The sequence below is a fragment of the Ambystoma mexicanum genome, chromosome 5q, assembly GCF_040938575.1.
Source record: "Ambystoma mexicanum isolate Mex_15411 chromosome 5q, UKY_AmexF1_1, whole genome shotgun sequence".
Classification (NCBI taxonomy): domain Eukaryota; kingdom Metazoa; phylum Chordata; class Amphibia; order Caudata; family Ambystomatidae; genus Ambystoma; species Ambystoma mexicanum.
The window spans coordinates 631,134,176-631,161,745 of record NC_090933.1 but is presented as its reverse complement, the minus strand read 5'-3'; the positions used below and the strand labels follow the sequence as shown (position 1 = coordinate 631,161,745).

Below are 27,570 nucleotides of genomic sequence, written 5' to 3'. Positions count from 1 at the left end.
CAGTGCAAGAGGATTCCAGCTGCTTCAGAGTGCTGCGAGTCCCACTCCATAGACTCTAGGACAAGGTCCAGGGAGCTTAATTGGCACCTACAGGGGGGGTTCCTTCACCTTCAGTGTGCAGCCTGATCCATATGCTGCTGGCAGTGTGGCAGGCCTTGGGCCACAGCAGTTCACCCTCAATGTGCTTTATTGGATGTTTGGAGAGCGAAGCGTTCCCCTGCCGTGAATGCATTCAGGTATCACCTCGATGGAGGACTCTGGAATGGACTGCACTCCTAGAGGTCCAAAGATGTATTATTCTTCCTAGGGTTCAAAAACAAATCAAGTCAGGCGTGGGAAGCCCCTTACTTATAAAAAGTAAAATGTCAGAGTCCAAAGCAAGCCTGCTGTAAGCAGCCCAATCCCTCTTGATGTAACAAGTTACTCTTGCCTTCTGGCGGCATACTCAAGGTGCCTTGTCATGAAGGAAATGGAAAGAATGGGAAGAAAGAGCCCCGACAGAAAACCAAGATGGTGGGGCCGCTTTCGCAGGCCTGCAGCCTTTTTCTTTTGTTTTTTGTTGGGGGGGACTGCGGGGGACACCCCAGCAGCCCCCAGCACTGAATGCGTCATCTGGTGGAACTTTTCGGCCGTTCGAAATTTTCGAACGGCCGAATATCGGCCAAATCACGCATTCAGACATTTATTTCCGGTCATTTTGGCCTAAACAGGGTTGAGTGGGGACAGACAGGTTAACCATGAATCAACATTGCCCTGACATAGGTAGGCCTGCGCTCACAAGGTTGACACTTGCACAATGTTGAATTGCTGTGGCTGTGATAATTATGTGCTTTCATCAGTCCTCCATGCCACAACTAGACCTACTATTCAGAGAGTACGGCAGACAAGATTTTAGATCAGCGGTGCAAAGGTTAAAACGCTGCCTCTGCTTGCAGTGACCTAGGGCCACAGCAGCTGAAAGGGATGCGCAGGTTATCTTTGAATCTGCCTTGTGCCACTGAAAAGCAGGAGCTGCAGAGGTCAGGAGACTGGTGCAGTGAAGTCACATGGATGTACTATGTGCTTGACTTTGACCTTATAAATGGACATTCATTTCCAAACCGCAATGAAAGTCTATGTTGCTGTAAGATCAGTTAGAAAGCAGGCATGAATTCTGCAACAAGATGAGCTCACTATGAAAAATAGTTGTTTTATTGTTCGCTTAAGGACAAGCTGAGAAGGGAGTTGGAGATGTGCAGGTGCAGTGATAAGGGGTGCTGGGAACGAGCGTGTGGGAGACAAACAGGTTTTCTCCACTACTAGCTGTATTTTTCCACTCTGTGCCTCACATGCTTGCTGACTGTCCTTTGGGCGGGGACGGTTGGTAACCTAGGAGGGGCGTGGATTTTTACCCATAAGAGGAGAGGTATCTTGGTGATAGATTGAGAATTGGAACCCCAGGTGAGGCAGTCTTGCTGCGAGGGAGGACACTCTGCTCCAGACCCCGTTAGTACCCGTGATCTCTCCCACCTGCCTTGGGATTGGGTTGTGTTGTCGTGGCCGAGATTAAGTTTTCTCTTGCAACTACACGAACAGTGAAGTAGAACTGTTGTAACTGTCCTTGCTTGTGTGTTTATGTATAACCACTTATATGTATGATTAACTGCATTTATACTATTGGTTGTTTGTATTCCTATGTGTGAATAAAGGGCCTGTAAAGAGCCAATTATATTTCAATGAATGGTCTAGGTATGTATTATTGCCTTCTCCGGTCCAAGAACTTTTTAGTCCGTGTAATATAGTGATTGGCCCTATAGTCAATGCATGGGTCATAAAAGCAAAACCACTACTTATCCCTACCTATTGTTGTGCACGTTTCAGCCCTTTTATCCTCTGGACATTTAGCTGTTCCTAGATGCCCAGTACATAGCAAAATTATTAAGCCTAGAATTCCAAATACTAATGGTGCCGATTCTTCTAAACTTAATGGATGCTGCTAAAAGCTCCTTCAGCTGTTGCAAACACTTTGGCAATACATGACCCCACTTTATATCAACGTGATATTTTGTGGGTTTCTAAAAGCGGATCCAGTTTTAGTCCTTGCAACAGCTCCTTGATTCACACGACCAACTAGAAAGTCCAGCCAGTGGTCAAGGAGTACATTTTAAAAATCAGTATCAAATTAGTGTTTTATATTTTATTATTTCCAATTACATTTTCTACTTTGCAAATGTGGTTAGGTTATTTATATTTTTGTTTTATCTTATGCCATCTATACCTCACACCACTAAAACATCAATGTCCGATTTCCTTTGGCTTGTAATCTGTGGCCCATTCTAATATTCCTTTTTTGGGTGATTTTTAGTTTACACTGGGACACAAACAGGTGACCCTCTGCACATTTTGCTTCAATACTTTATTCAAGGGAAATATTCATGAATTTGTTCAGTCTGATAACATAAATACAATATTTTGGATTCATTTCAGAAAACATGGTTATCCCCTTTTTCCTTCAGATTAGTCTTATAACATCTCAATTCTTCTTTGACCAGATAGCAGTTCTACTTCTTTAAACACTCAATCTCTATCGGGTCATTCATTTTAAAAGGTCTCCTCAGTTTCATTGAATGAATTCTTCCATTCATATCTGCAACAAATATATTCCCCTAATTTCTAGAGGGGTTAATTATTTTCCTCAGAATCTCACTCTTTACCTTCCTGCCTAGCCAATATGCTTACCGCACAATGAATACTGAAAACAAAAATATTGTCTCATATACCCCCTTGTATACTTCAAAGCTCGGGGTTGAAAAATCACTAACTTAGCCAATGCAGTGAGAAACAGAGTTGAGCAAAGATCTACAATAAATGAAATAAAAATGATTCCCCTCCCTCCCAACTTCATAGCCTCTGTGCAGCCTAGAAATTGCACATCATCTTTGGCAAATCTGCCGATTTTCAGACCTAAATCATCAATGTAGCAAACCGGCTCTACAAATTAACATTGTTAATCCCTCTAATAGCACACTTTTCTTAACCACACAAGGTTGATCTTTTCAACACTTAAAATGCCCCACATACCGAGGTTATGGTCCCCTTAGTCTACTACATCCATTATCACAGCTTTCTCTTGTTCAGTTCCCATTTGGGAAACTCTTTTCTCTTTCTGAATCAGAGGTTATCAATCTTGTTATCTATGAAGGCCACATCCTATTCTAAAAATCCCCTTTCAGCATACTTGATTGGGTTTATCCAAAAACCAGTCTCTTTTTCCCCCCCATCTCTAATGGATGTCCCTTAATCAAGGGGTTTGCCAATGTTGCCTAAATAGGCAATAGCTGTCCTTGGTAAAAAAAATAACAATTACAAATATAGTCAGGCCTTGATCCTTTCAATCGTGTCATCTATCGCCCTACCACTGGCCTACCTTTTTTGGAAGGCTTTCTAGAGAAGCGTGCAGCAGTTTTACTATCCCATTACCTATAAAATCACTCCCTTTTGCAGTACAGTAGGCTGGATTGCTGCTGCGGGGGTGTGGTGGTCTGCTCATTATCCTAAATAGTTCAGTGGTGTTTTAGAAAGTCAATCATGAGGTTCCAGTTAACATCTTATTCTCCCAGCTGGGTTTGGACATATCCGTATTAGCTTGGTTCTCCTAACTTGTGCAATCATATACCGTGCAATCATATGGGAGCTGCCTAGCCAGATTCCCCTGCCTACGCAGTGTGTAAATACTCAATGTTTGATACCATCTTCCCTGTTTAATATCTAAAGTAAGCCAGTGGCATCCAGTTTTACCTTAGAGTGTCACTCGTTACTGATTAGGGGCAGTGTGCACCATGCAGGATTTCATGCCTCAACATTCACTAAAGAGTTTCCGTGGGTTTCTTCAGCTTCATGCCCCACTTAACTTTTTCATGAGTAGCTTGTCATCACTCCAAACCGGGTGATCTCTGTAAAATCTTTTGGTGGCACTATTCTTTTCAATCTGTACTTTAAATAACCTTTTTTTGTTAGCCACTCTCACAATCCTGTTTTTTTCAGTTAACTTTAAAAAACGTCAAACATGTACTCCCCCTTGGACTTTTGTGCCGAGCAGTTTCAAGTTTGGATGGCAGAAATGATATCTTCATGGGACTTTGCTCTACCACTTTTGACCCTGTGAACATTTTGCAATCCACTGCTGTTCTAGTCTCAGGTGTTCGAAAGTGTGAGTATATCACCACTGTGTTGCTCTCTTCAATGACTCTAAATTCACTGCAGATCATTTTCAAGATGTTGCTTCACATAAAAAGCAGTGATAATAGCTGACAAAGTGAGGATTGACAGAAGATCAAGACTTACCAGAAGCACTGATATTTAGCTGTTAGTTATTCAAAGCTTCAGCACAAGCTTTTTTTGGCACTAGTTCCTCACACGTTCAATGTCATGCCTTCCCTCATTTTCTTGAGGTTAGGAAGGCTCCCAAACCCCATTTGTTTCAACCTGCCTAGCCCCTTAATCTTATTTTCTTTTATTGAATTTTAGGATTCTGCTGCTGTTGCATATTTATACTGTACATAAAGTATTTTTACAAATGCATTTTCGAAAATGTAAATTGTTGTGCGCAGCACCCCAATGCCTTTAAGTCTATGTTTGTGCTATAAGATTGTAAACTAAAATAAACTGGGCAAGCAGTTTTACAGTGAGGCTCAAAGTATCATCCACTGTTACATTGCACTTGGGTTCCCACTTTCTATTTATAACAGGGTTGGAAAAAGGTTTTATACATATTTGTGGAGCTATGTCTTAGCACATACTGTACAGATGAAATGCCTACCTCTAGGTTTGTACAAGGAGTAAAATACTGGCTTCTAGAATATAGTATCCTCTGGCTAGATTATTAGGTTATCCAGTGATGTGTCCAAGAACTTTTAACTTAATTTCATACAACTTGCCTCAGCATGCCCCAATACTTGAACTCGCAATTGACGAATGACAACGTACTCTTGCGAGTAAGAACGTGTGTGCTGTGTGAATGCATACAACTGAGGGTAGAGTGACTTTATGATTGGCGGGTAGCTTGCAAATTAAAATGTTTGGCTCGGACTTCAGGATCTGTATATGGACCGATAGTGGGTTATTGCAGCTGAAACGCATAATGCCAGGGAGGAACACACCAAGCAAGGACTCTTACAGGACCAGAAAGGGTAACTGTTGCAACAGTTGGTTAAGAGAGTGCAGTCATAGGTAAGGGTGCTCTTGTGAAACTCGAGGATGAGGTTCTTAAAATAGTCACTCACCCTGGTAGACATTTTGTCGTCTGGGTGCCTTGTGAAATCTCCATGGGGGAATTAGGCACTATGCGACCTAGGAGCCCATGGTCTTGGAGTCCAAGCCTGGGAAGGCATGGAAGGGTAGCTGGTGTTGGACTACCAAATCACAAAATATGCATCTCCTGTGCCTCTGAACCAGAGTCTTGAAACTGCTTTTCTTTTCTTTGACAGAACACAAAAGTATATACTTATATGATCTTCCACCTGGAGGTTAGCCTCCCAACAACCTTGGTATAGGTACACCAGGTCAGCAAATATCTAGGTGAGGATGTTGGACTGTGTGTCTAGAAGGAAGAGCCCTTTCGAGCAGAGGAAACATGATGTAAGCCCCATTGGGAAGTTCATTGAAACAAAACCACAGAAGGATATGGGAGCATGTTTCACAAGACTGAACCTAGACAATGGGTCTCTGGAGTAACCTTGTGAAAGCATCACAAAGCAGGTGCTGCAAAAGTCAGAAACTAAAGTAACTGTAACCATCTAGGAAGAACCAGTCACAAGGGGATACTAAACTAGAGATAACTATTTTACTCACCTTCTGGTTTTTAGCGTCTTTTAAGCTGAGCAAGCAGAAGAGACAGGTTTTCAAATACTTCAGCATACAAGTAAAGCCTGTTCTTGGGATGGGGAAAGGGGACTTGCAATAACGGAAGATCAAAGGAACTGGATACTTAATTGTGCCGTTGCACTACAGAAATCTGCACTGAACAGCCCTGGCATTGTTAAAGCAGAAACGATGAGGCATAAATAAAGTGAAGAAACTGTGGACCAGAGTGAAAAAAGCCACCCGAATACAAACTAAAAATATACATGCCAAAGCAGATCACACTCTGCAATACAACACCAATTAACCAGGAAGTGATTCCAGTAGGAAAGCAGAGGTATGCCTGAAGGGAATCAGTGGGAGCAATTGACGAAATGAAACTGCATAGAGGCTCACTTACTTGTGGTTGACAGTAAATGCTGCATCTTAGTCAGAGGATTATGGCTATCCCAGGAATCTGGGGGAAGAGGAACAAGTCTTACTAGGGCAGTGTACTTTCTCCCATTCCTTATTGCGTCACTGACTGGATGACCGCAGGTCCCTACTTTTGTTTGTTTTCTCATGGGGAAGATTTGGCCAAGTCGGACACTAAAACATTCTAGATGGGTTGGAGTTGCTACTTACTGTGACATGTTGAAGATCTTATTCCAATGTAGAACTGCACCCTTTCAGATTTTTTGAAAGTGTTAGCTAGTTCCATATTTGAAACCTACAGCACAGTAACCTAGGCACACTTTTCCTTCCCATGGTCATGTGCGGTTCTATGCGATTTTAATGAAAACATTTCAGAGGTAGGTTTTAACAAAAATTAAAAAACAGAATGAAATCACCAAATTCTTTTTTCTACTTTGGGGAGGTGGGGTCCCAATCCCCTATGATTTTAGGACCCCTCCCCAAACATTTTAACCCCTTACCCCCACCTCCCATATATAAACTAAACAATTCAGTGTTTTTTCGTTATTACTGTTTCAGTAAAACATCTCTCTGAAAATGATTGTCAAACTCAATGGATACCGACTGCAGTTACCAGGTGTTGAGACTGCAGGAAGAACACACATCTAGTCCCCTACACTGATTTAAGATGTTTGGTAAGTGCACCTCTTCCATTTTGGGCATACTCACAAGTTACTGGAGGTCGTCATGGATGAGCCTCAGGTGGCAATTTCAGCGATTTTAAATCCTATGCAAATTCACCATTTATGACACTAATGGCTTTTTCCTAGAATGCAAGCGTTAAATAGAGGGGACATATGCCAGACTATGGAGAGTCTTAGCACCTTCACCTTCAATTCTCATCCAGAATTGAAGAATCCCTGGGGTGTAAAGGGAGGCACTCAATATCCCTATGGTGAAAGAACAAGGGTAATTTTAAGCATATTTACAATAGGCAAAACTATGTTTTTGTAAACTGAGAAAAAGTGGCAAAATGGAAGTGTTAAATAATAGAGAGGCTATGATATCACCACAAGAGACTGGACCATCAGCAGCAAAGTTTAAACTATTCATCTAAGCGAGCTTAGAATCAAGCAAATTCCATGCTAGTTTGTCTAATCAAATTCTCGTTCTGGGATTTGGAAAAACTGATGACTGGGCAGGGATACTAGTGGTGAGGATGTCATCCTTGATGCAGAGAAGGAGGGGTTTGTTCACAATCGTATCCGAATCCAGACTAAAAGCCATCAGTATGTTTCACGACATGTAATTCTTCAACAGTGAATTGACTGCACACTAAAAATTCATAACAAAAGGAAGAGAAAGTTGATGATTTTTAATGGACTTTTGATCAACATCAACTTATTGCCTTGAATGGCCATACCTGTGCCTTTAAATACTTTATCTTTGCATCATTTCTCCATTTACAATATAGAGGAAAGGGCTGCACTAAAAATTACCTTTTATTTCCAATCAGCATAATCACCATGTTGGAATTTGAATGCTGGCGTGCGTCTTCAAGCCACGTTGTCAAGTGGTTGAATGTGTCCCTCCTGTGCATAAATAACAAAAGTATTTATTTACACATACAAAATAATACATTTCAAAATGTGACTTCATCAGTTTCTACACTAAGATAATCATTGATGTAACCTGGTAACACATGGCTAAATTCAGAACATGTCAAATATTTGTCAAAAAGGAGGCCCAAATGATGCATCTTTCTTTAGGTCAAAACTGCCAGCCGAATAACTCGCATGCTGTCCTTGCCCATACGCCAGATTGCCCTAGGCAGAGTTCTGCAGTCAGCAAAGAAACAAAAAAGGCCTGGTATACAAGTGGAGTAGCAACCCCTTCCCTTTGACATATATAAAAGTGATCTGAAGAATAAGATGTTGGGCCCTCTAACTCGGGGCTCTGCAACATTTGGGTCTGCAACATTTGGGTCTCCAGATGTTTTGGACTACAAATCCCATCATCCCTCGCCAGTATAGCCAATAGTGAGAGACCATGTGAATTTTAGTCCCAGAAATCTGGAGGCCCACAGGTTGCAAACCCCTACTCTAACTGTATGTAGTCTCAGCCATATTGCCTGCCAAATCTCATCAGTACTCGGGGGAGAAAGGTATTCCTCAGGCCACTTTCAACTGAGCAACGAAGGGGAGTGATACGTTTATACGACAAATGACTGGGGTCATGCATAACTCATAATTCTGATGTAGGCAGAGTATGAATGTTGTTTGTGGATTCCTGGTGAACTATTTGTCATGACAGCTAAAACTGCACCAACTGACTGAGGCGGTGCAGGAGAACAATGTAACCCAAAGAAGTATGTACCCTCGAAATAATAAGTTAAACTGTATTACAAGTCCTGCCTCCCTTTGGGAAGTAAGGTGGCCGATTAAGGTTGACGGATCCATCTAGATTTGCAACATCTGGATCTTCACCGATTCCCTTTGTTTATGTTTACGTTTATTGAATTCATATATCGCTTTAAGCCAAAACACTTTACAATATAACAGGTACAAAGTGAGAGAAGCATATTTACAAACATGAACAGGTCATTAGAACAATAAGAAGAACTATTTACAAGGGGTGCGGGGGTGGGGATAGGGTCAAGGAGGCAGTAGGTGAAGGGAGTTACGGTGTAGGAATTGAGGTAGGGGGAGGGAGGAGGGGAAGGGAATGGGGTGTGATCTGGTGTCCTCATTGCCTTTAAGTAGATTTGTTACTAATTTAAGGTCAGAGGGGAAGGAGAGAGGATGGTGGGAAAGAAGGGGGCAAGGGTAGGAGAGGAGGGGTAGGGAAGTTGGGCGGGGGAGTGTAGAAGATGAGCTTTCAGGGAGTGGCGGAAGGATGAGTAGGTAGGGGTGGAGCGGATGGAGAGCGGGAGGGAGTTCCAGTGTAGGGGGGCCAAGAGTTGGAAGGAGCGGAAGCGTGAGGAGGCACATGGGGCTGGGGGTAAAGTGAGGAGGTAGAGATTTGCTGAGTGGGAGGGGGAGTAAAATGAGAGGAGGGAGGAAAGGTAGGGGGGAACCTTGTTAAGGGCGCCCTCTACATAAACATAATTCATAAAAAAGGGTCACTAAACAGATGTGAGGAAGCTCTTAAAAGAAATACGCTCCAGGCCTACAATAGATATTCAGGCCAGGAGCTGACCAATACGGATTGCAAAATGCTAGGACTCATCACAAAGTAAAGGATATTGCGTCCAGTAGTTTGAAAAATATGTTTCCCAAAATGATAGCTACATCGCCCATGCATTTGCAGCACACAGGCCTTTCAGGACTGAAAAGCTACCATTCATTTTTTTTGTCCGATGCAAGCGATATTCACGAATATTCAGGGTAATATTTGGGGTTAGCCGAAAAAGGAAAAGTTGAAAAAATGCCATTTGGAGGAGGAAAAAGAATGAAATGGCATCAGGCTGGAGGGGCGTGGGGGGTGCGCAAGAGGACACCATGTGAAACTGGGGAGTTGAGGGTAAAGGGGGAGCATGAGAACAAGTTCAGAACTTGAACGTTTTCACATATTCAAGGTTATTTTGTCATATTCAAGGTTATTTTTTAAAGTGCGTCACACCTAGGGTAACCGCAAATATTTTTGAAATATTCAGGGTTATTTGTAGTTCATTGCCGATTTAACCAGAACATGTGGACACGGCCAAAGGCCATGGCTAGTGGCCCGTATAAAAACAATGGTATAACAAAACCCATGAAATTCACTGAAAAAAACCTTAAAGTGCAGTTAAGTTGAGCAGATTCAACAACTAAATACTTGAAATTCAGTGGGTGTGGGGAGTCATGACCAGCCTAATTCTGCACGATCCTGTTGCAAATCCAATGGGCACATACATATTATAAGAGAAGGGAGTCACAATGAAATACAGAATGGCATTTTGGGGAACAAGACATTATGCGAGACATCAACAGGAGTGTGCAGAGTTAAGCTGGTCATGACTTCCCACATCTGCTGAATTGCAAGGGTTTTGTTGTGAAATTTGCGCAACTTATCTTTACTAAGGTTTTTCCAGTGAATATGTTTGTCCCATATATTATATATAGACTATAATAGTCTTCCAGATTTTGTATCGGTTTAGATTTGCATTCTCTGCATAGGCCGACATCTAGTGGTTGGTGTGGAGTATTACATTCGAAATCGAAAAAAGGGATATCGACAGGGCGTGTCTGTAATACGATCCTTAGTGTCACATGTACTGTACCCATGGTCCTTCACACATCAAGGTCCTTAGATTGTTTTGTTTCCACCATAGTATTGGTCGCATTTTGCAATTTCAGGGCTACTACTCTTCACTGAGCCTTTACATTTATAGTATTTTAATAACACTTCAGATTACTGCCTTCGGCGATCACGCTCAACGCAACTTGCGGCACTCTCCGACAACTCTTCAGGCTTCGGCCTACACAGTAGGGAGAGTGGGGAGGGCAAACATTTAGTACATTTTTAGAGAAGGTCTCCATACATTTCCCCCATAATGCGCTTCGTCTCGTCACTGTCCCCCACCGTTAATAAGGAACAAGTTACTTATCTTTAACTGCTGTTCTCTAGCATGGGTATCTTACATGGATTCACATGCTCATGAATATTCCCTATCATTAGGCTGGGAATACGCAGTAATATTAAAAGCTGCTTTGCTTTAAAGTTAAAAACTGCTCGGCGCTTTTACAGCCTGTTGTCACTTTGGGTCATGCTGCCCAAGCCAATGGCATTTGTCCTCCTCAGCTCAACCCCAGTGGCCATCTTCAGATTTAGAGGAGCATGTGAAGCGGCAATAGGAACCAAAATAGCCATAGAGTGGTATATGCGAGGGTTGCATTTGAATCCATGTAACACACCCATGCTGGAGAACAGGAGTTACAGGTAAGTAACTTGTTCCTTCTCCAGCATGGGATCTTACATGGATTAACATGCTCATAAATATGATTATACAGCAGTACATACACAACCATGGGAGGTGGTGCAGGCTCAACAGAAACAATACAATAACACCTCTGGAACACACTCCCCTCAATTAAACAGTTTGCGAAGCACTGCTTGGCCGACACTAGACTCAACCGTGGAATGTCCGTTGATGCAGTAGAATCTTGCGAAGAAACGAGTCAACCTCCACGTGGCAGCCCTGCAAATGTCTAGCAGAGGAACACCGGACAGGAACGCCGTAATAGCAGCCACAGCTCTGGTGGACTCAGTCTTCCTGGCACCGGCCCGTTTGCAAAGCAGTGGAAAAACGTGATACAGCCAGAGAGCCACCTGCAAATGGAAGCCTTGGAAAGGGCTTTCCCTTGCCCCCCCAGGGTCAAATGTCACAGACAACTGAGATGTGCAGAAAATCTTAGTTTGCGCAACATAGAACTTCAAAGCAGGCGCCACGTCCAGAGAATGTAAAGCCAGTGGTTCAGGAGAGTACGAATTGTGGGAAGACGACAGGCCCAACTAAAGGGTTGTTAAAATGAAAGTCTGATGGACCTTTTGGCATAAAGGACGGACGAGTCCATAGCATCACCTTGGACTGATGGCAAGACAAATAAGGTGGTTAGCAAGAGAGTCTGTAATTCTCCCAGACGTCTGGCTGATGTGATAGCCACCAGAAAGGTAGTCTTCCAAGACGAAAACTTTACAGAAGCAATGTGAAGAGGTTCAATAGGAGGACTCATCAAGTTTAACAAAACAACGTTGAGGCACCTTCACAGGTGGGAACACCCTTCAGGAATTCTTTAACAAGTTTGTGACACCAAGGCTTGCCTGGCGTTAGAGTGCATCGGGAGATAGGAGCCAGGTGTGCCTTGATAGATGCGTGAGCAAGGCCTGCCTTTGGCTAGGGAGAGCAGGTATGGCACGATTTGAGGAGCTTTTATGCGAAGGGAAAAATACCAGCGAATTACACCCTAGCGAGAAGCGTTTCCATTTGTGCTAGTAGCATCAAAGTGTAGAGGGTGCCCTAGCTTCAGCCAGAATATCCTTTCATGCTGCGGGCAATGATTAATGGACAAAATCTAGATTTGCAGGAGCCAAGCCGCCAGTTCCAAGGACCCTGGGTCATGGTGGAAGACAGATCCTGCCTCTCTGGAGAGAAGGTCTGGAAGAAGAGGCAGCTTGGTGCATGGGGCCACAGACAGGTGGATAATGTCTAAGTACCAGATCTGCCTGGGCCTTGCAGGAGCAATTAGCATCATTTTGCAATGGGTCTCTTTGCGTGCCCTTATCACTTGCAGAATCTGGGGAATCGGCAGGAATGTGTAGAAAAAAATCAGCCATCGCAGGTGAATGAGAAGGTGTCCCCTAGACTCCTTGACTGCGGGCACCGGCTGGCAAACTTGGGGCAATTTGCGTTTTCTGCCATGGAAAATCGATTTGAAGGTGACCCCACCTGGAGAAGAGGAGAACAACTTGATTCTGATGAAGCTTCCACTCATGGCAGGATCATAATTCCAGGCTGAGCAAATCTGTAATGGTATTGTGAATGCCCGCCAGATAGATTTTAAACATCTTTTGATCCATCAGCTCCTTTCGACATTGCTTGGGTTTCCTTGGATAAAATGGGGGAGAAGGTTCCCCCCTGCTTTCTGATGTTGAACATGGTGGTATCGAAAATGCTAAACTACCTTGGCTTGAAATTGAGGTTTGAGAGCCCAGAACACTGCTAGCAGCTCTAAGATGTTGAGGTACAACTCTATCTCTGGTTGCCACAAGTCCCTGGCGGGAAGTTGATCTGTGTGAAATCCCCACCTTCCCAGTCACTGTCCCTGTGGCCTGATACACCAGAAGGAGCAACAGAGAGCCTTGTGTGAGACGTTGACCAACGGACCACCATTGCAGGGTCTTCCTGAACAATGGAATGAGGGTGTTCTCGTCGTTCCAGGAGCCTGATATTTAATGCCACCTGGCATCCAGGAACTGATGTAGAGGTCTCATTTGCAGCCTGTAATGAGGGACCAGGAGGGATGCATGAAGACATCATCCCTAACAGCGATTTGATGGAGCCGACAGATGTCACTCGAAGAGTTGAGGGGCTGTCGCACTTTGCTCAAGAAGGCATTGACCCTCTCCTCTGAAGGCGAAGCCAGACAAGTCAGTGTGTTGAGACGTGATCCCAGAAAGAGGATTCTGCGATGGCACCATGCATGATTTTGGAAAGTTGATCGAGAATCCCAGCGAAGTTAGGCGCCTGATGGTCTCTTCGGTGTGCTGCAAGGACGAGAGCGGGTGCGGATCAGCCAGTCTTCCAGGTAGGGGTAGATCCCTGAATGCCGCAGATGGGCTGCCACTGAGCCAGACACTTTGTGAAGACCCTCAGAGCTGACTTGAGGCTGAAGGGAAGAGCCTTAAACTGGTAATGTTTGACAAACAGGAGGAACCCTCAGTGTCTGCGATGACTGCCAATATAAAGTTAGGCATCCTCTAGGTCTAGGGTGGCCAGGAAGACTGTTCTAGTTGCTTGAGCACTTGCTGTGAAGTGACCACCCAGAAATGCGGGGAAATGAGAAATGTGTTGAGTTGTTTTATGTCGAGGATGGGCCTCCAGCAACCAGACTTATTTCTCACCCAAAAGTATCTGCAGTGCACCCCGAAGATGCTTTGGCACTGTCTCTATTGTCCCCTTCTTTAACAGTGCCTTGATCTCTTGCAAGAGCAGAGGCAGGAGTTGCTCCGGTCTAATAGTGGGTGGAATAGAGGGGCATTTGTCCAGGAACACGAGGGTGCGACCTTGCTGGACAATGGTGAGCACCCACATGTTGGTGGTAATGTGCGCCTCTCGATGACAAACTGCGATAGCTGGCCTCCCATTGGCGTGCTGAAGAGGGGGACCAGGTCCTGGACCCGATTAGGCCTGTTTCATCGTCTGTATCCTGGAGGATGTTCCATGTCAACACACTGTACCCCGTCTGTAGGACTGCAAATGCCCTCCGTACACCTCTTGCATGCTGGAGCGAAAGGTTGATATGCTGATCTGTAGTCCTTTGTGGACCTGGAGAAAAGTCCCTTGGATGGACGAAAGGACTGCCTTTGTTGTTGAAGAGTACCCAGCGACCATGCTCTATCTGTATCACCTTTATGGACTGTAGAGTGTCATCTACAGCCTTACCGAAAAGGTCCACGCCTTCAAGCGGCATATCAATAACTTTCGATTGTACGTCAGGGTGAAAGTTAGTGGCCTTCAACCAGCCTTGCCTGCGGCAATGTCCAGACCGACTGATCGCGTGTTCATAAGGCCAACAACTCCTTGTCCTCCAGGAGGAAGTCTAAGATGGGCCTCAGCTTATACCATAGCTCCCTATCATACCTGGAGAGTATGGCCAAAGTGTTAGCCGCTTTAATGGTGGAAGCGGCAGTGGTGGTGATGCATTTCCCAAACGCGTCCAATTTCGTACCCTCCTGGTCAGGTGTAACCCTGCATTGAGAGGAGCGATCAGTGGAACTCCTCACAGCAGAAACCACAGAGTCGGTGAAGGCTGGGCACGAAGACACTTCAGGCAGAATGAGATATGTATTCCTTCGCTAGGCAATCCTCCTTTGGAGGGACGAGAAAGGAGTTTTCATGACCAATAAGCCATCTTCCCATAGATCATTGAGCAGTGGTATTGATACAACAGACTTCCTAGAGGACTCGCTCCTTTGGAAAAGGAAAGCCTCAATTTTATTCTATAATTTTGCTGCATGGGTCAACAGTGCAAGAAAGGATCCAATCTCATCATGAGGTTCACCATTAGCCGGAATCGGATCCTCAAACTAATCTATACCTTGAGTGCCTTGTGAGGTGTCAGTGTCCCGATTAGTGCCTGTGTCTGTGAGGCTAGCCGCAGGGACAGAAAACAGCCTCGGAGGAGATGGAGGAGTATGTCCTAAAAGTGGCCTCATCCCAGAGGGCAATGGTGGACTTCCAGAGGGAGCAGGACTTGATGGCAATGGTGGACCTGCTGGAGACGGGCGCTGCTGCAGCTAAGAAACCAAGGTGTACAGAGTATACAGGATGTCCAATGCCCATGGGGTCAGCAGCCAAAGTCACAGTTGGCAGAGTTGGTTGTGGCTGCGGAGAGCAATGAGGTAGTTGTGCCTCAGAAGAGTGATGAGGAGAATGGGGTCAGAGAATCATCAACCTCTTCCAGATCAGAGGAGAAAGACCCTAGAGGCTTGTCGTCGGAGAGAGTGTCTTCATGCAGCAATTGAGCAGGAGGTAACGCTCCTGGAGGAACTAGCGACGACAGGGTGAAGAGTGGTTGAGCCTTGGTTGGCCTATGGAGAACAGAGACACTTGGAAGGAGGCAGACTGGAGCCTGTGGCATTGTCAACATGTGGGATATATTTATCCACTCAGCAGTACTCTTCCCCCCCCACCCCCACATCCCATCAAGCTACACTTCAGGAGAACCAGCAAAATGGCTGCGCTGGCTCCTTTGAGCACCAGGCAATTGCATCAAAACTGCGTTTTTGCAGCTATAAAAGGATGGCTGCACTGTTTTGCCAAACAACATTGAGCAAGTTGGAACAGGGAGCACCCCGAGAAAGGCTGCCACGGTGTGTTCTTGTGTGTACTAAAGAAGCAAAATGAAAAGCTGCACCGCTTTGCTGCTAGCCCAAGGTTTCCCAGTGAAACAGGGAAATATTTTACAATTAAAAAGATGCGAGCTCTGATGCCCTTTTCATCTGTTCTATATTACTCTGCTTTTATCATTAAGGCCCTGCCATGGCCATCCATATTCAGATTGTGCCCCAGCAGGGGAGAGCATTATTCCTGAATGGCAGGCTGTGTCAGACCAAATCTGGGAAATCAACAGAAACGTCATTTCAGCGCAGGGAAAAACGCTAGACTTTTGGGCTACAAAATGTCATAAATCACCGCTTCAAAAGAAACCCTAGCTCTAAGAGCATGTCAATTTCAGTGGACCTTAGTCTTAAACAGATTGCTGTATAAGTGAAACGGACTAGGGCTGCAAAACAATGTTTGGAATCCAGATGAGAGAGAAAAAACAAATTTGAAAGGGAAATCCCAGCAGCATTCACCACCACTCCGGTGGTGATAGTGCGCTGTACAAATGTCCTTTAACATTAACGTGTCAAAATGGGTTTTGAAAACCAAGAAAAATGCCTGTTTTTAAAGTACAATGTTGAAAAGGGTTTTTGCTGGGAAACATATGGTATGTTTTATTTCAATAGGCTTGCTTCTGATTCAGAACAAAATAAAATAAAGAATTAAATGCATTGGTTTGACAGCGGAAGCTCCAGAACAGGTTTTTCTGCTGGCTAAACTGAGGCCTTCCCCCAACAGGAGCCACACTAGATTCTGGGACACCTACCTGTTAACTGCTACCTTTGAAATCTTTGAATGGACCAAGACAAAGAAATGTCACACGCTCGTCAGACATTTGTCTGGGCTTCAGCTTGAGACAATAGATCTGGGACACCCATATGTGAAGTGGACAAAGTGTCAATAAACATTCAATCAAACTGGGAAACCCCCCCCATGGCCACCCTGGGCTGAAACAGTTGGTGGTAGCTGAAGAAAAAATATTGTCTCAGTTGAAGGACAAAGGCTGACCAAATACTATTCGATGAATACACTTTTAAGACTGTTAATTCTGTAATCGGAGAGCGCAGAAATGTAAAAGTTGTACAGTTTAAATGTGATTTTCGTGGCTTCTGAACAAGATATTGCGGCCGTCCATAACATGTATGGGACACACACCAGGAGAATGTAAATCATGGGGAAAGTACGTATGGTGGAACGTTAAAAATTAATAGAAATATGCACTATGATAATATGCACACACACCTAAAGTTGTGGGATTTTGGGTGAAGCGGTTCTTACGAAAAACCATTAGAAGGGTGAAACAATGGCATACAGACCTGGGAGTGGAAACACCATGCTCTGTATAAAATATGTAATCTGCGTATGTAATTTGGTGAAGTCCCACAACTGTACAAATGTGTAATAATGGCAAGAATGATTTTTGGCAAAAAGCACTGTGGCAAGGCTTTGCACCTCATAAAATCACAACCCCTAAACTGAGTGCCCTCTTAGAGTAGGCAACCAACATTGGCTGACCTCTCCAGTGTTTGGGGGTAGGTCTAGTTTAGTTCTGCCCAACCATGAACCGGATTAAGTCACCTGCTTTATGTAAGTGGTGGGAGCTCACAGGGACACTCTCTCTCCTGAATTTCCAGTGCCTGCGTATCCTGACATTCCAGATAACCTTTGCAAGATTCCAGACTCCGAGCAAAGCCAAAGCATAGCTGATCCTATCCCAGCAAGGCCATTGATCCAGAAATTCCACTAAAATCCTAATAACAAAGGGGAAAAGCTGTGGTACCCTTTTGGGAGCATCCTGTGACCAGACCGGCTTTTTGCCCACTACCTGCATGCCCGCTGTACCCTTGCCATCATCCAGTGACCAGACTTGCCCAGCTGTTTGCTGTAAGGGGTGCCTGCTATACTGTGACCAGAATCTTGAGTCCAGAACCGGTTGACTGTCCAAATCCCCAAACTCAAGTGCAGATTGTGAGTATTTCCCAATCCCATAGCCACACATCTTGATATTTTGCCTGGGTGCTACTCCTCAAGTAATCCTATCCATACCCTGGTAACTTGTCCAAAACTGTCAGAATTCTCTGTGCATCTGATTCCTAGTGTCATGATGATATATGACATTTATAACGCGCCTATACACAAGTGTTTCAAGGCGCAACGAGGCAGGGGGGGGGACAAGGGGAGACAGACAGCGATCCTACTAGGCCAGGTGTCATTCAGATCGCGCAAGTGCAAGGTGGAGGGGAAGGGAAAAGTGCAAGGGGAAAGGGAGAGGAGAAGTGCAGTACAGGTTTAGTAGAACCAGATAATTAATAAGGGCCAGCCGGTGGCAAGTGCAAGATAAGTGCAGACAAGTGCTGGGAGGAGGGGCTGTAGGGATACAGAGACAGTCCCACAGTGCAACGGTTGCCAGGGAGGCAGTGCAGGGGAGAGTGGCAGGGCCACGGACCGGGATAGGCGAGTGGCCCCGTAGCAGATTCAGTGCAGTTTCAGAAATATTAACAGAGGAGAGGGGGAGAGAAAGCGGAGGAAAAGAGGAAGGTTTTGAGGTGCTTCTGGAACCAGAGATGGTTCTCCTCAAGTTTCAGGGAGGCAGGAAGGCTGTTCCAGAGGGAGGCCCCTGCTGCGGAGAGAGATCTACACCCAACTCGTGGCTTGGAGAAGCGGCTGACCCTGAGGGAGTTGGAGGTGGATGAGCGAAGAGCTCGAGAAGGAAGATATTTAGGAAGAGAGAGTTGAAGGTATTTTGGCCCGAGGCCCCAGAAGGCCTTGTGGACAATGCAAAGGATTTTGAACTTAATCCTCGCAGCCACTGGGAGCCAGTGTAGCGATTTCAGTCCTGGAGAGATACGGTCCCTGAGCTTGAGGCCAAGGACAAGTCTTGCAGTCCTGTACTGGGTGAGTTGCAAAGGGCGGAGAGTAGAGGCAGGCAGATTTAGATAGAGGCTGTTACAGTAGTCCAGCTTCAAGAGAACCAGGGCTCTAGAGACTGTGAGCTTCTGGGGGAAGGAGAGGAAAGGAAGGATACCTCTGAGGAGGTGAAGCTGGTAGTGTGACTTCTTAGAGACGTCAGATATGTGATGAGAGAAAGAGTGTGGAGTCGAAGATGACTCCAAGGTTTTTAGCCTTGCAGGTAGGAGCAGGAAGAAGGCCAAGAGAGGCCGGCCAGAGAGCTGCAGGGAAGGAGGGAGTGGGTGTGCCGATGAGTAGAATCTCAGTCTTACTGGCATTAAGGCAGAGGTCATTGGCGGCACACCATTCCTGGAGAGCAGAAAGACAGTCAGAGATGAGGGAAGGAGAAGAGGAGGCCGAGGGTAGCCTGAAAATGAGCTGGGTATCATCCGCATAGCACTGAAAATTGGGGCAGAGAGCGGCGATGCGGTGGGCAAGAAGTGCCAAGTACTGGTTGAACAGCCAGGGAGAGAGGTTAGGTCCCTGGGGGACACCACAGGTAGAGAAAACGATGTCAGAGAGGAAGGACCCCAGTTGGACCTGAGAGGGTCGATTGGAGAGGAAAGAGGACAGCCACGCCAGAGCCTGACCAGCGATACCCAGGTTATCACGGAGACGGTTGAGCAGGATGGTATGGTTCACAGTATCAAAGGCAGAGGAGAGATCAAGCAAAATGAGAACACAAGGAGTGTGAGTCAAGTTTCGAGAGCAGGTCCTCACGGATGTTCAGGAGAGCAGTTTCCGTGCTTCTGGCAGCTCTGAAGCCAGACTGATGGTCGTGAAGACTACCAACAGATTCAGCATGGAGATTAAGCTGGGAGATGGCCAGTTTCTCCAGGAGCTTGCCCAGGAAGGGAGTGATAGAGATTGGACGATAGTCAGCCGGGCAGGAGGGGTCGGAGGAGGGTTTCTTAAGAAGGGGGTGCACAAGGGAATGCTTGAGGGGGGATGGGAAGACTCCAGAGGTGAAGGAGTGATTGCAGAAGTCAGCCAGGGCAGGAGCCAAGGAGTCGATGTGCTCCTTGATAGTTTCGGAGGAGCATGGGTGGACCTGAATTGACGAGACTTTCATAGATCGGACTTGTCTCGAAACCTCGTCAGCAGAAAAAAGGGGAAGGGCAGAGAATGAGGGAGGAGGGGTGGCTGCAGAAGGGCCAGAGGAAGAGCAGGGAATAGAGGGGCAGACGTGATAGGAGGAGAGTGAGGACAGGATGTCCTGAGTTTTTTAAATGAACTGAGAGGCCAGTGCCGTGCAGAGGGCCTGGCAGGGGACAGGAGCGGTAGAGTCTGCAGCAGGGTTGGCCAGCTCCTTGCAGATTTTAAAGAGTTCGGCCGAATTATTAGATGCCGCAGAGATGCGGGCTTGGATAAGGGCACTCTTCTTGGTGAGAATGGAGTGCCGGTATTGCCTTTCGAGTAGGCGGCAGGACAGTTCGTCAGAGGATGCACATGAAGCACGCCATTTCCTCTCTGCCACCCTGCACTTGCGTTTAAGGGTGACGAGATCCGAGTCATACCAGGAGTTACATTTGGCTTTGGGCTTCAGGCGGATTCTCATGACAGGGGCCAGGATATCAAGAGTATCAGATATAGCAGAGTGAAGAATGGGGAGGGCTGTGTCAGGGTGGGAGTCAGCCGAACGGGGTGGGGGGGGGGGGGACGAGAAGGTGGCAGCGAAAGCCTCAACTGACACGCACTTCATGGGTCGGATGACCGAAAAGGAGGGTGGCAGTGATGAGGGTGGCTTTGCCTGTGGGGTAGGGAAGGTGAGGTGTGAGGATAGGAGAAAGTGATCATTCAAGGAGAGAGGAGTGGAGAGAGGACAGAGGGGAAGGTCAGAAGAGATCAGAGCATCAAGAGTGTGCCCTGCAGAATGAGTCGGCCCAGACGGGAGAATAGAGAGTGAGAGAGCGGCGCAGAGGTCGCGAAAGAGTACAGAGGGGCGACCGGAGGCATCCAGGTGGATGTTGAAGTGTCCAAGAAAGAGGAGTTGAATGGTTGAGGACAGGAGTGAGGAGGAGAGGTCCGCCCACTCTGAGAGGAAGGAGGAAATTTGACCAGATGGTCGATAGATAGTAGCCACGGTAAGGGACTGGCTAGGAGAGAGAGTCGGCAGACAAGGCATTCAAAAAGAGGAGTAGGTCTGTGTAGGCGTGACAGAGGCAGGAATCCACTCGGGGAAGTTAAGGGCCACACCCCCCCAGCACGGTTGGGCCTGGGCTCAGAGAGGATTTTGTAGCCGTCAGGTACGAGTGTGTCAAAGCTGGTGACAGAGCTGGCTGTGAACCATGTCTCGGGGAGACCGAGGACGTCAAGGTCCAGTTCCTCAAGAAGGTGACAGATGTCAGAGGACTGTTTGACGGCAGAGCGAGAGTTAAGAGTGGCAATGTGGAGAAGATTGCCAGCATTGAAGGATTTCCGGGGAGGGGTACAGATCAGAGGTACACCCTGCGGAGGTGAAGGAGCACAAGAAGGGAAGGAAGAGGCTGCAAGGGGAGGGGGGGGGGAGAAAAAAGTGCTCAGAGCGCTGGAAACAAATGTTAGCGCCATTCTTTCATTCACCCCATTCTTTCATTCACCCCATCTTGTAACTCATTAGCAATATTTGGAATAATTTAAATTCCCACATAGATCTGAACGAGGGGTGAAAGGGTCAAGTTGCAAATTAACCTTGTATCGTACCGTGTCTTTCTTTAGCAATATAGTCTAGTAATTTAGTTTAAGTAAAACTTGCATTTCCTTTTCAAAACCGATTTTCTTTTTTTAACAGCTCTATTTTCCTAAAATCGAACCTCATTCCACCTTGAAAGTCTCATTCAATTCTCCAGCTATAGTCACTCTTTCACATTCATATTGTCCCTGTGATATGCATCTATCACGCAGCCTAAAACTGCATTCCGATTGTGTTTTAATCCAGTTTTTAAAAGAAATAAAGTTTTTGATATTTAAATCTACAAAAAAAATGCAACTTTTCCATGTGCGATTTGGCTGCACTGTGTTTTCAATTTAAACCTGCTTTGTGAACTGTATGCCTTTTGTGATACCTTAGCTTATTGTTGCTAGTGATAAAACATCCCTGAGAATGTGATAAAACATATGTACATCATCAGTTAATTACACATATAATTATTTGTTAAAGTCCAAGTGTCATTTTAGGCCATTGCACATTTTGTGAGGGAAAGTCGGATTTTGATTCTGCTTGCTGCCTCATATCCTCGAACACCTGCTGCTTCTTTCTATTCACTCAGAATTTGAGTAATTGTGGGTTGAGGGAACATTGCAGGGGGAAACCTTAACTTGGGTGCCATCTATCCCAATTCAAAAAGTGCTCCTATTCATTTGTGCTTTAGATATGTTCTTGTAGAAGGTTACCCAAGTGTATTTCAGTGGTTTTCATTGTAATTATCACCCCATTGGTGACTGCTGCTCCATAAAACGACTGATTTACTTTGAGAGTAAAATAAATATTGTATTTCTACCAACCAGCCTGGTTCACGCTCCATTATGACCCAGGGTATTTGTAAAAAGGGTGTGTGAGACAGGTCGGGTATCTGCTCAATTTGAATTCGTTGAAAATAAAGAAAAAAGTATTCTAATTGAGCGCTACATCCTAGGCTAAGGGAAAGAGTCCTGATCCAGTGTGTGACGCCCTGTTAGAATCCGTCGCAAATAGAGCTGAGATGGGACGGATGGGGTGGCCGTAGAGGTAGAGCAACCTTGTGGATGGTTACCGTAGTTGTGGAGGTAGTCGCCGCTGGCGCAAGCTGTAGATGTAGTCAAAGCGGTCGATGAGACAGTAAATGGAGAAGCCGTCGACTAGGTGGAGACGAAGATTTTGGTCGAGGGACAGGTGACGATGAGTTCATGAACTCTGAGACTTGAGTTTCGATGACCGGATACGAACGTGACCCTTGGAGTGACTGCTCATGGATGGTGCTCTACACGTCGAGCAGAGAGGTCGCCTTGGGAGACGTCGACAGAGAAAGTTTTAGAAAGGAACTTCTTGTCCTTTTTAGGCCTCTTCCCCAGGGAAATGTCCTCAACAGATCTCAACCTCTTAGTAGAGGGAGCGCCCTCAGCGGATCTGCCAACTCAGGCAGAGGCATGACTTTTCACTGAGGTGTTGTCAGAGGCCGTGGCAAACTCCACCAGTCAAGCCACCAACCTTCTGTGATGATCCCGCCGGGTTCGAAGGAGAAGAATTTGCAGATCGAACAATTGTCCCCATTGTGATCTGGGTTCAAGCAGTAGAGGCATTTATCATGTCGATCGGCCACAAAGACGTTCTTCAGGTTGCATTTGGACCAGGCCCTGAAGACTATTCTTGCTGGCATCCAGCATGCTGCGCGGTGAAGGCCCAAGTCCAAGGAGAAGGTCTAACACGAAGAAAGAAGATCCGACGATAGAATGAACGTTAACCGGCAACGGGTACCCACCGCCAGAGGTCATCAATTTGACCGGAGATGAAAAACTATTAATAAATTCCACAAAAATAGAATATTGAGATTTTTGAGAAGTGAAGTCCGAAAAATCCCAACAAGAAAACGTGCATTAAAAATCTGAAGATGGCCATTGCCGGTGGAGCGGAGGACAAATGCCACTGGCTTGATCAGTATGACCCAAAGTGACAGCAATAGGCTGTAGAAGAGCCAAGCAGTTTTTAACTTTAAAGCAAAACTGCTTTTAATATTCATGGGCATGTGAATTCATGTAAGATCCCATGCTGGAGCATGGAAAAGATTCCTTTTCAATTTTGCCAGTCATGTAATCGAAAATTTCCCTGGAAGGACAAACATAGCACGTGTAACCATGGTCTTCCTAGAGACGGCCAGGAGACTAAATGTGTAGCGTGTAAGCTATTCAAGCCAAAAATATGTAAAGATCAGCAGCCAAATCACTGGGCAGACTAAACGATGCAAGCTCAGGCATCGACAGAATATCCCACCAGCGAGGATGAATCAGAGGCAGAACAGGATAGTCTCTGCAGTATTAGGGAGGCCGGTGAGATTGCCGAGTGCCAGTCCCCAGCTCCGAACGGCATGCATCCCGCACTGCTATGGAAGTTCTCCTGGCGACAAAGGCAGACATATATTAAAGGCAGACATATATTAAACACACGGTAGGGTCAGGGTTGGCGCATGGGGCACCGACGCACACGAAACACTATTGGACACAGACACCTCACCCTCAACACACATTTTGATGCAATCGTCAAAAAGTTTAAAGACTGCAGCCTGTTTCATCACGTGCAAATTCATGACAATCGCACAAGCAATTGAAGTGCAAACCATTTTTTTTTTTTAAAAAAAAAAGGTAATGGTCATCTTTTAGCCACTGGGTCAGAATTTTTATTTTTAAGGACAGTCATGGTTGCTTTTTCATGTGCTAGTTTTCTGTTGCCCAATGGGTCTAAATTCGAAATAGGGTATACATTTGTGGTTGTGGTGTTTTTTGTGTGCACTTTAAATTGCTCATCAGATTGTCACAAATTTGCACACAATGAAACTCACGATTGTTTGTGATGGATTTGCACTTCAGCTCACTGAAATTTGATTGTGCTATATTTGTGTTGAACGTGTTCTCCTTCCAATATCACGTACATATGGATTAATGGCCATTTACCATGAATGGAAGCCATAGGTACGATTGATCCCATGATGGCAGTTTAACCGTGACTGCATTTCAATATGCCGCCTACATTTGTAGAAGAGCAGAATGTTTTGTTCTATTCTTTAAGTCACTTGACTTTTAACTTCACATGCTCGGATGGAAGGTCCCGTCAACCTTTTTAAATTGTGAGCTTTTGTAAACGGTTATTGACATAACCTGAAGTCCTTGTATGGACGGAACGTGTGGCGACATTTAAAATGTCCTACATGTAGTGTGTTCATACTATGATGTACCTATATCCAGCTTTAGAACTGCTGAATTGAAGAAACTTGTAGTCTATTACACACTGACATGAACAAGTGCCCGGGGGGGGTTCTTAGAAGCCTGTGATGGTTGAGAGCATTGCCGCAACCCATATGAAGGATTTTCAAAGCTGCCCCCCGGAGGCACCCCTTGTATTTAAAGAGGATGAGCGCTTCGTATAAGAAAGCGGAATTTAAAGATATACATCATACATTACTTACCGTAATCTTATTTCTGATGCTTGCATCTGCTTAGATACACATTCTGTGTTTTGCATAGGCTGACATCTAGTGGTAGGTTTGGAGTATTGTATGACTTGTATTCGAAGTTTGGGCAGGTTTGTATTACTATCCCTAGTGTGAAGAGTACTGTACCTCTGGTCCTTCACGCGTTGCGGCCCCTCAGATTGTTTTTTTCTGCCATTGTGGTTGGTCACTCTTACGCGAAGTCTGTAGCTTTCGCTACTTTGATATTATTAAGTTAATTGTCCACTTTCTCACGTCTTTTGACTGACGCATGTTATGTTATTTGGCATTTAAATAGCGTTCTATACATCATTGGTATGACCTCAAAGCGCTGCTAGGTTGAACGCCCTCAGGGACCGTAGTCCAGGTCAGTTGAGAGAGTGAAGTGTCATAGGGTGCTTGGGTGCACCAATTATGTGCGCAGCTGATGCAAGTGCCCGATGGTAGCTGCAGACTAGCATTAAGTGTGGTGGTATTTGATATCAGTTGAATGTTTGCAGGATGGACATCAAGACTGGGTTATGGCTGCATTAGTCCTGTGTAGGACGCATGTGTGCAGCTAGGCCGGTTTTCATGGGGTGTAGCTGTGTTTTATTAGAATGATGAGGTGTTCGTATGGGAGCAGCTAGGCCGAAATTGATCGAGGGGTGTATCTGCACTCTGTGTGTTGGTGTAGAGTAGAGAGTAAGCATAGTGATATGGGAGGTGAGAGTTTGGGTGTAGTTATGAGCTAAGGAGCTTGCTATTCCGGATTTCAATTGCACGTTTGCTTAATAGTGACTAAATAAGTGTATTCAGTGGTGTCATAGCTCGGGATCTCATTGAGCATTTGTCATCGGGTTGCAGGTCTTAGTTGCCACGGATGGTTATAGTCTGCATTACGGAAAGAGCCATGTTTTTAGAGCTTTGCGGAAGGCCATATAGTTGTGGGTGTGTCGAATATGTGGGGGGAGTGAGTTCCACAGATTTGGGGCCAAGGTTGAGAAGGCAGATCCTGCGATCCTGGCAGAGTTAGAGGTTGGATCACTAGAAAGAGGGTAGTGCTTCATCTCTGGGTGTGAGATGGGAGGCACTCTTCTCTTGTAGGTACGTTGGGCCGGTCTTGTGCACTGCTCGGTGAGTGATGCATAGGGTCTTGAAATTGGCCCTTCGTCCGACTGGGAGCAAGTGGAGGGATCGGAGAGCGGGTGAGATGTGGTCTGTGTCCCAGAGAGAGGAGCAGTTATTCGGCAGCGTTTTGGATTCTTTGGAGTTTGTCGAGTTGGTATGCCGGTGCTCCGAGGTATAGAGAGCTGGCATAGTCCAGTCTCGACATCACAATAGAGATAACTGCAGCAAGTCTATTGGGGTAAAAGAGGTAGGAAAAATGCATCTGAGAAGTTTGAGATGGTAGTGACAGCATTTTGACATGTTGTTGATCTGACAGGAGAGGGTTAGGCCTGAGTCAACAGTGCAGCCTAGGTATTGGACTATGGCGGGGGGTGGGAGGGGAGCTATGGGAGTGGATGTGGGAGAAGGGCAGAATTGCTACACACCATGATTTCAGTTCAGTTTTATCAGGGTTCAGGAGGAGGTGGTTTTTGGCATCCATCTGTCAATTTGGGCATCAGCGTAGTTTTAACAGGAGAGGTTGTGCATGCAGATGATTCCTGGTAGAGCGGTCATATAGAAGTTGAACAGGAGAGCAGATAGGCATGCGCCTTGTGGTACCTCAGAGTTCAGAGTGAGCAGTTGAGACAAAAGGGCAGAGGAAGGTTATGTGTTTCCTGTTGCTGAGGAAGGAGGCAATACATTTGAGAGCAGTGCCAAGGATTCCTAGGGAGTGGAGGCAGTCAAAGAGGATCGAAAGGTTAACCGAGTCTAAAGCTGCAGAAAGATCGAGGAGAATCAGTGCTGTGCAGCCCTCAATCTGCAGTGACCTTGAGATCATCCCAGATCGAGGTCAGAGTGGTTTCTGTTCCATGTCGCAGTCTGAAGCCTGATTGTGCGGGGTCGAGGAGACCGTTGGATTCTACAGAGGAGTTGAGCTGGGAGCATGCAATGCCGTCAATGAGTTTCGCGAGAGGTGTTGGAGATCAGCCTGTAATTCTTAGTGTCAGGGTGCTCAAGGGATGCCTTTTTTAGAAGTGGCTTGACATGCGCTATTTTGAAGGCTTCAGGGAAGATGCCAGAGGTGAGGGAGTTTAGTATGGCTCTTGCATGTTCTCCTGCGCAGGCAGAGGAGAACATTTCTTTCAGGCCAGAGGAAGGGCAGGGGTCGAGGGGTGACCCGCAGGGTTTGCTGGCTGATGGAAGGTTAAGGAACTAGTCACTGGAGACTTGAAGGAGTCGAAAGTAGGTAAAGTGGGCGTCGGGGCAATGGGATCAGGAGGGGTCAGTGAAGGTGGGCGGGGTGGGGGAGCAAGGGCAGTTTGGTGTTAAGGGTTGCATCCTGTCAAATGCAATGTTGTAGAAGTGTAGCGAGAGGGAGCGACTGAGTGGGGGGTGGAATGGGTAGAGGTGCACTTGGGTTTCTCAAATTCTGATATGATCGTGTGGAGTTCTTTGCTGCAGTTGCCACAGTTCAGAATTTGCTTATTATAATAGCCTTTTTTGGCCTTTCAGATTTCTAATTACGGTGGTGCAAGGTGAACATGGACCTGCTGA

At 45.8% G+C, this 27,570-nt stretch overlaps 1 protein-coding gene across 1 annotated transcript in view; it reads right to left on the bottom strand.

Annotated features, from left to right (window-relative positions):
• RAB2A (RAB2A, member RAS oncogene family) overlaps positions 1-27,570 on the bottom strand; it is a 543,971-nt gene that overhangs the window by 281,559 nt on the left and 234,842 nt on the right. The window contains exon 5 of the mRNA XM_069621096.1: positions 7,731-7,823. Coding sequence (XP_069477197.1) covers positions 7,731-7,823 — 93 coding nt within the window. The remainder of the gene's footprint in view (positions 1-7,730; positions 7,824-27,570) is intronic.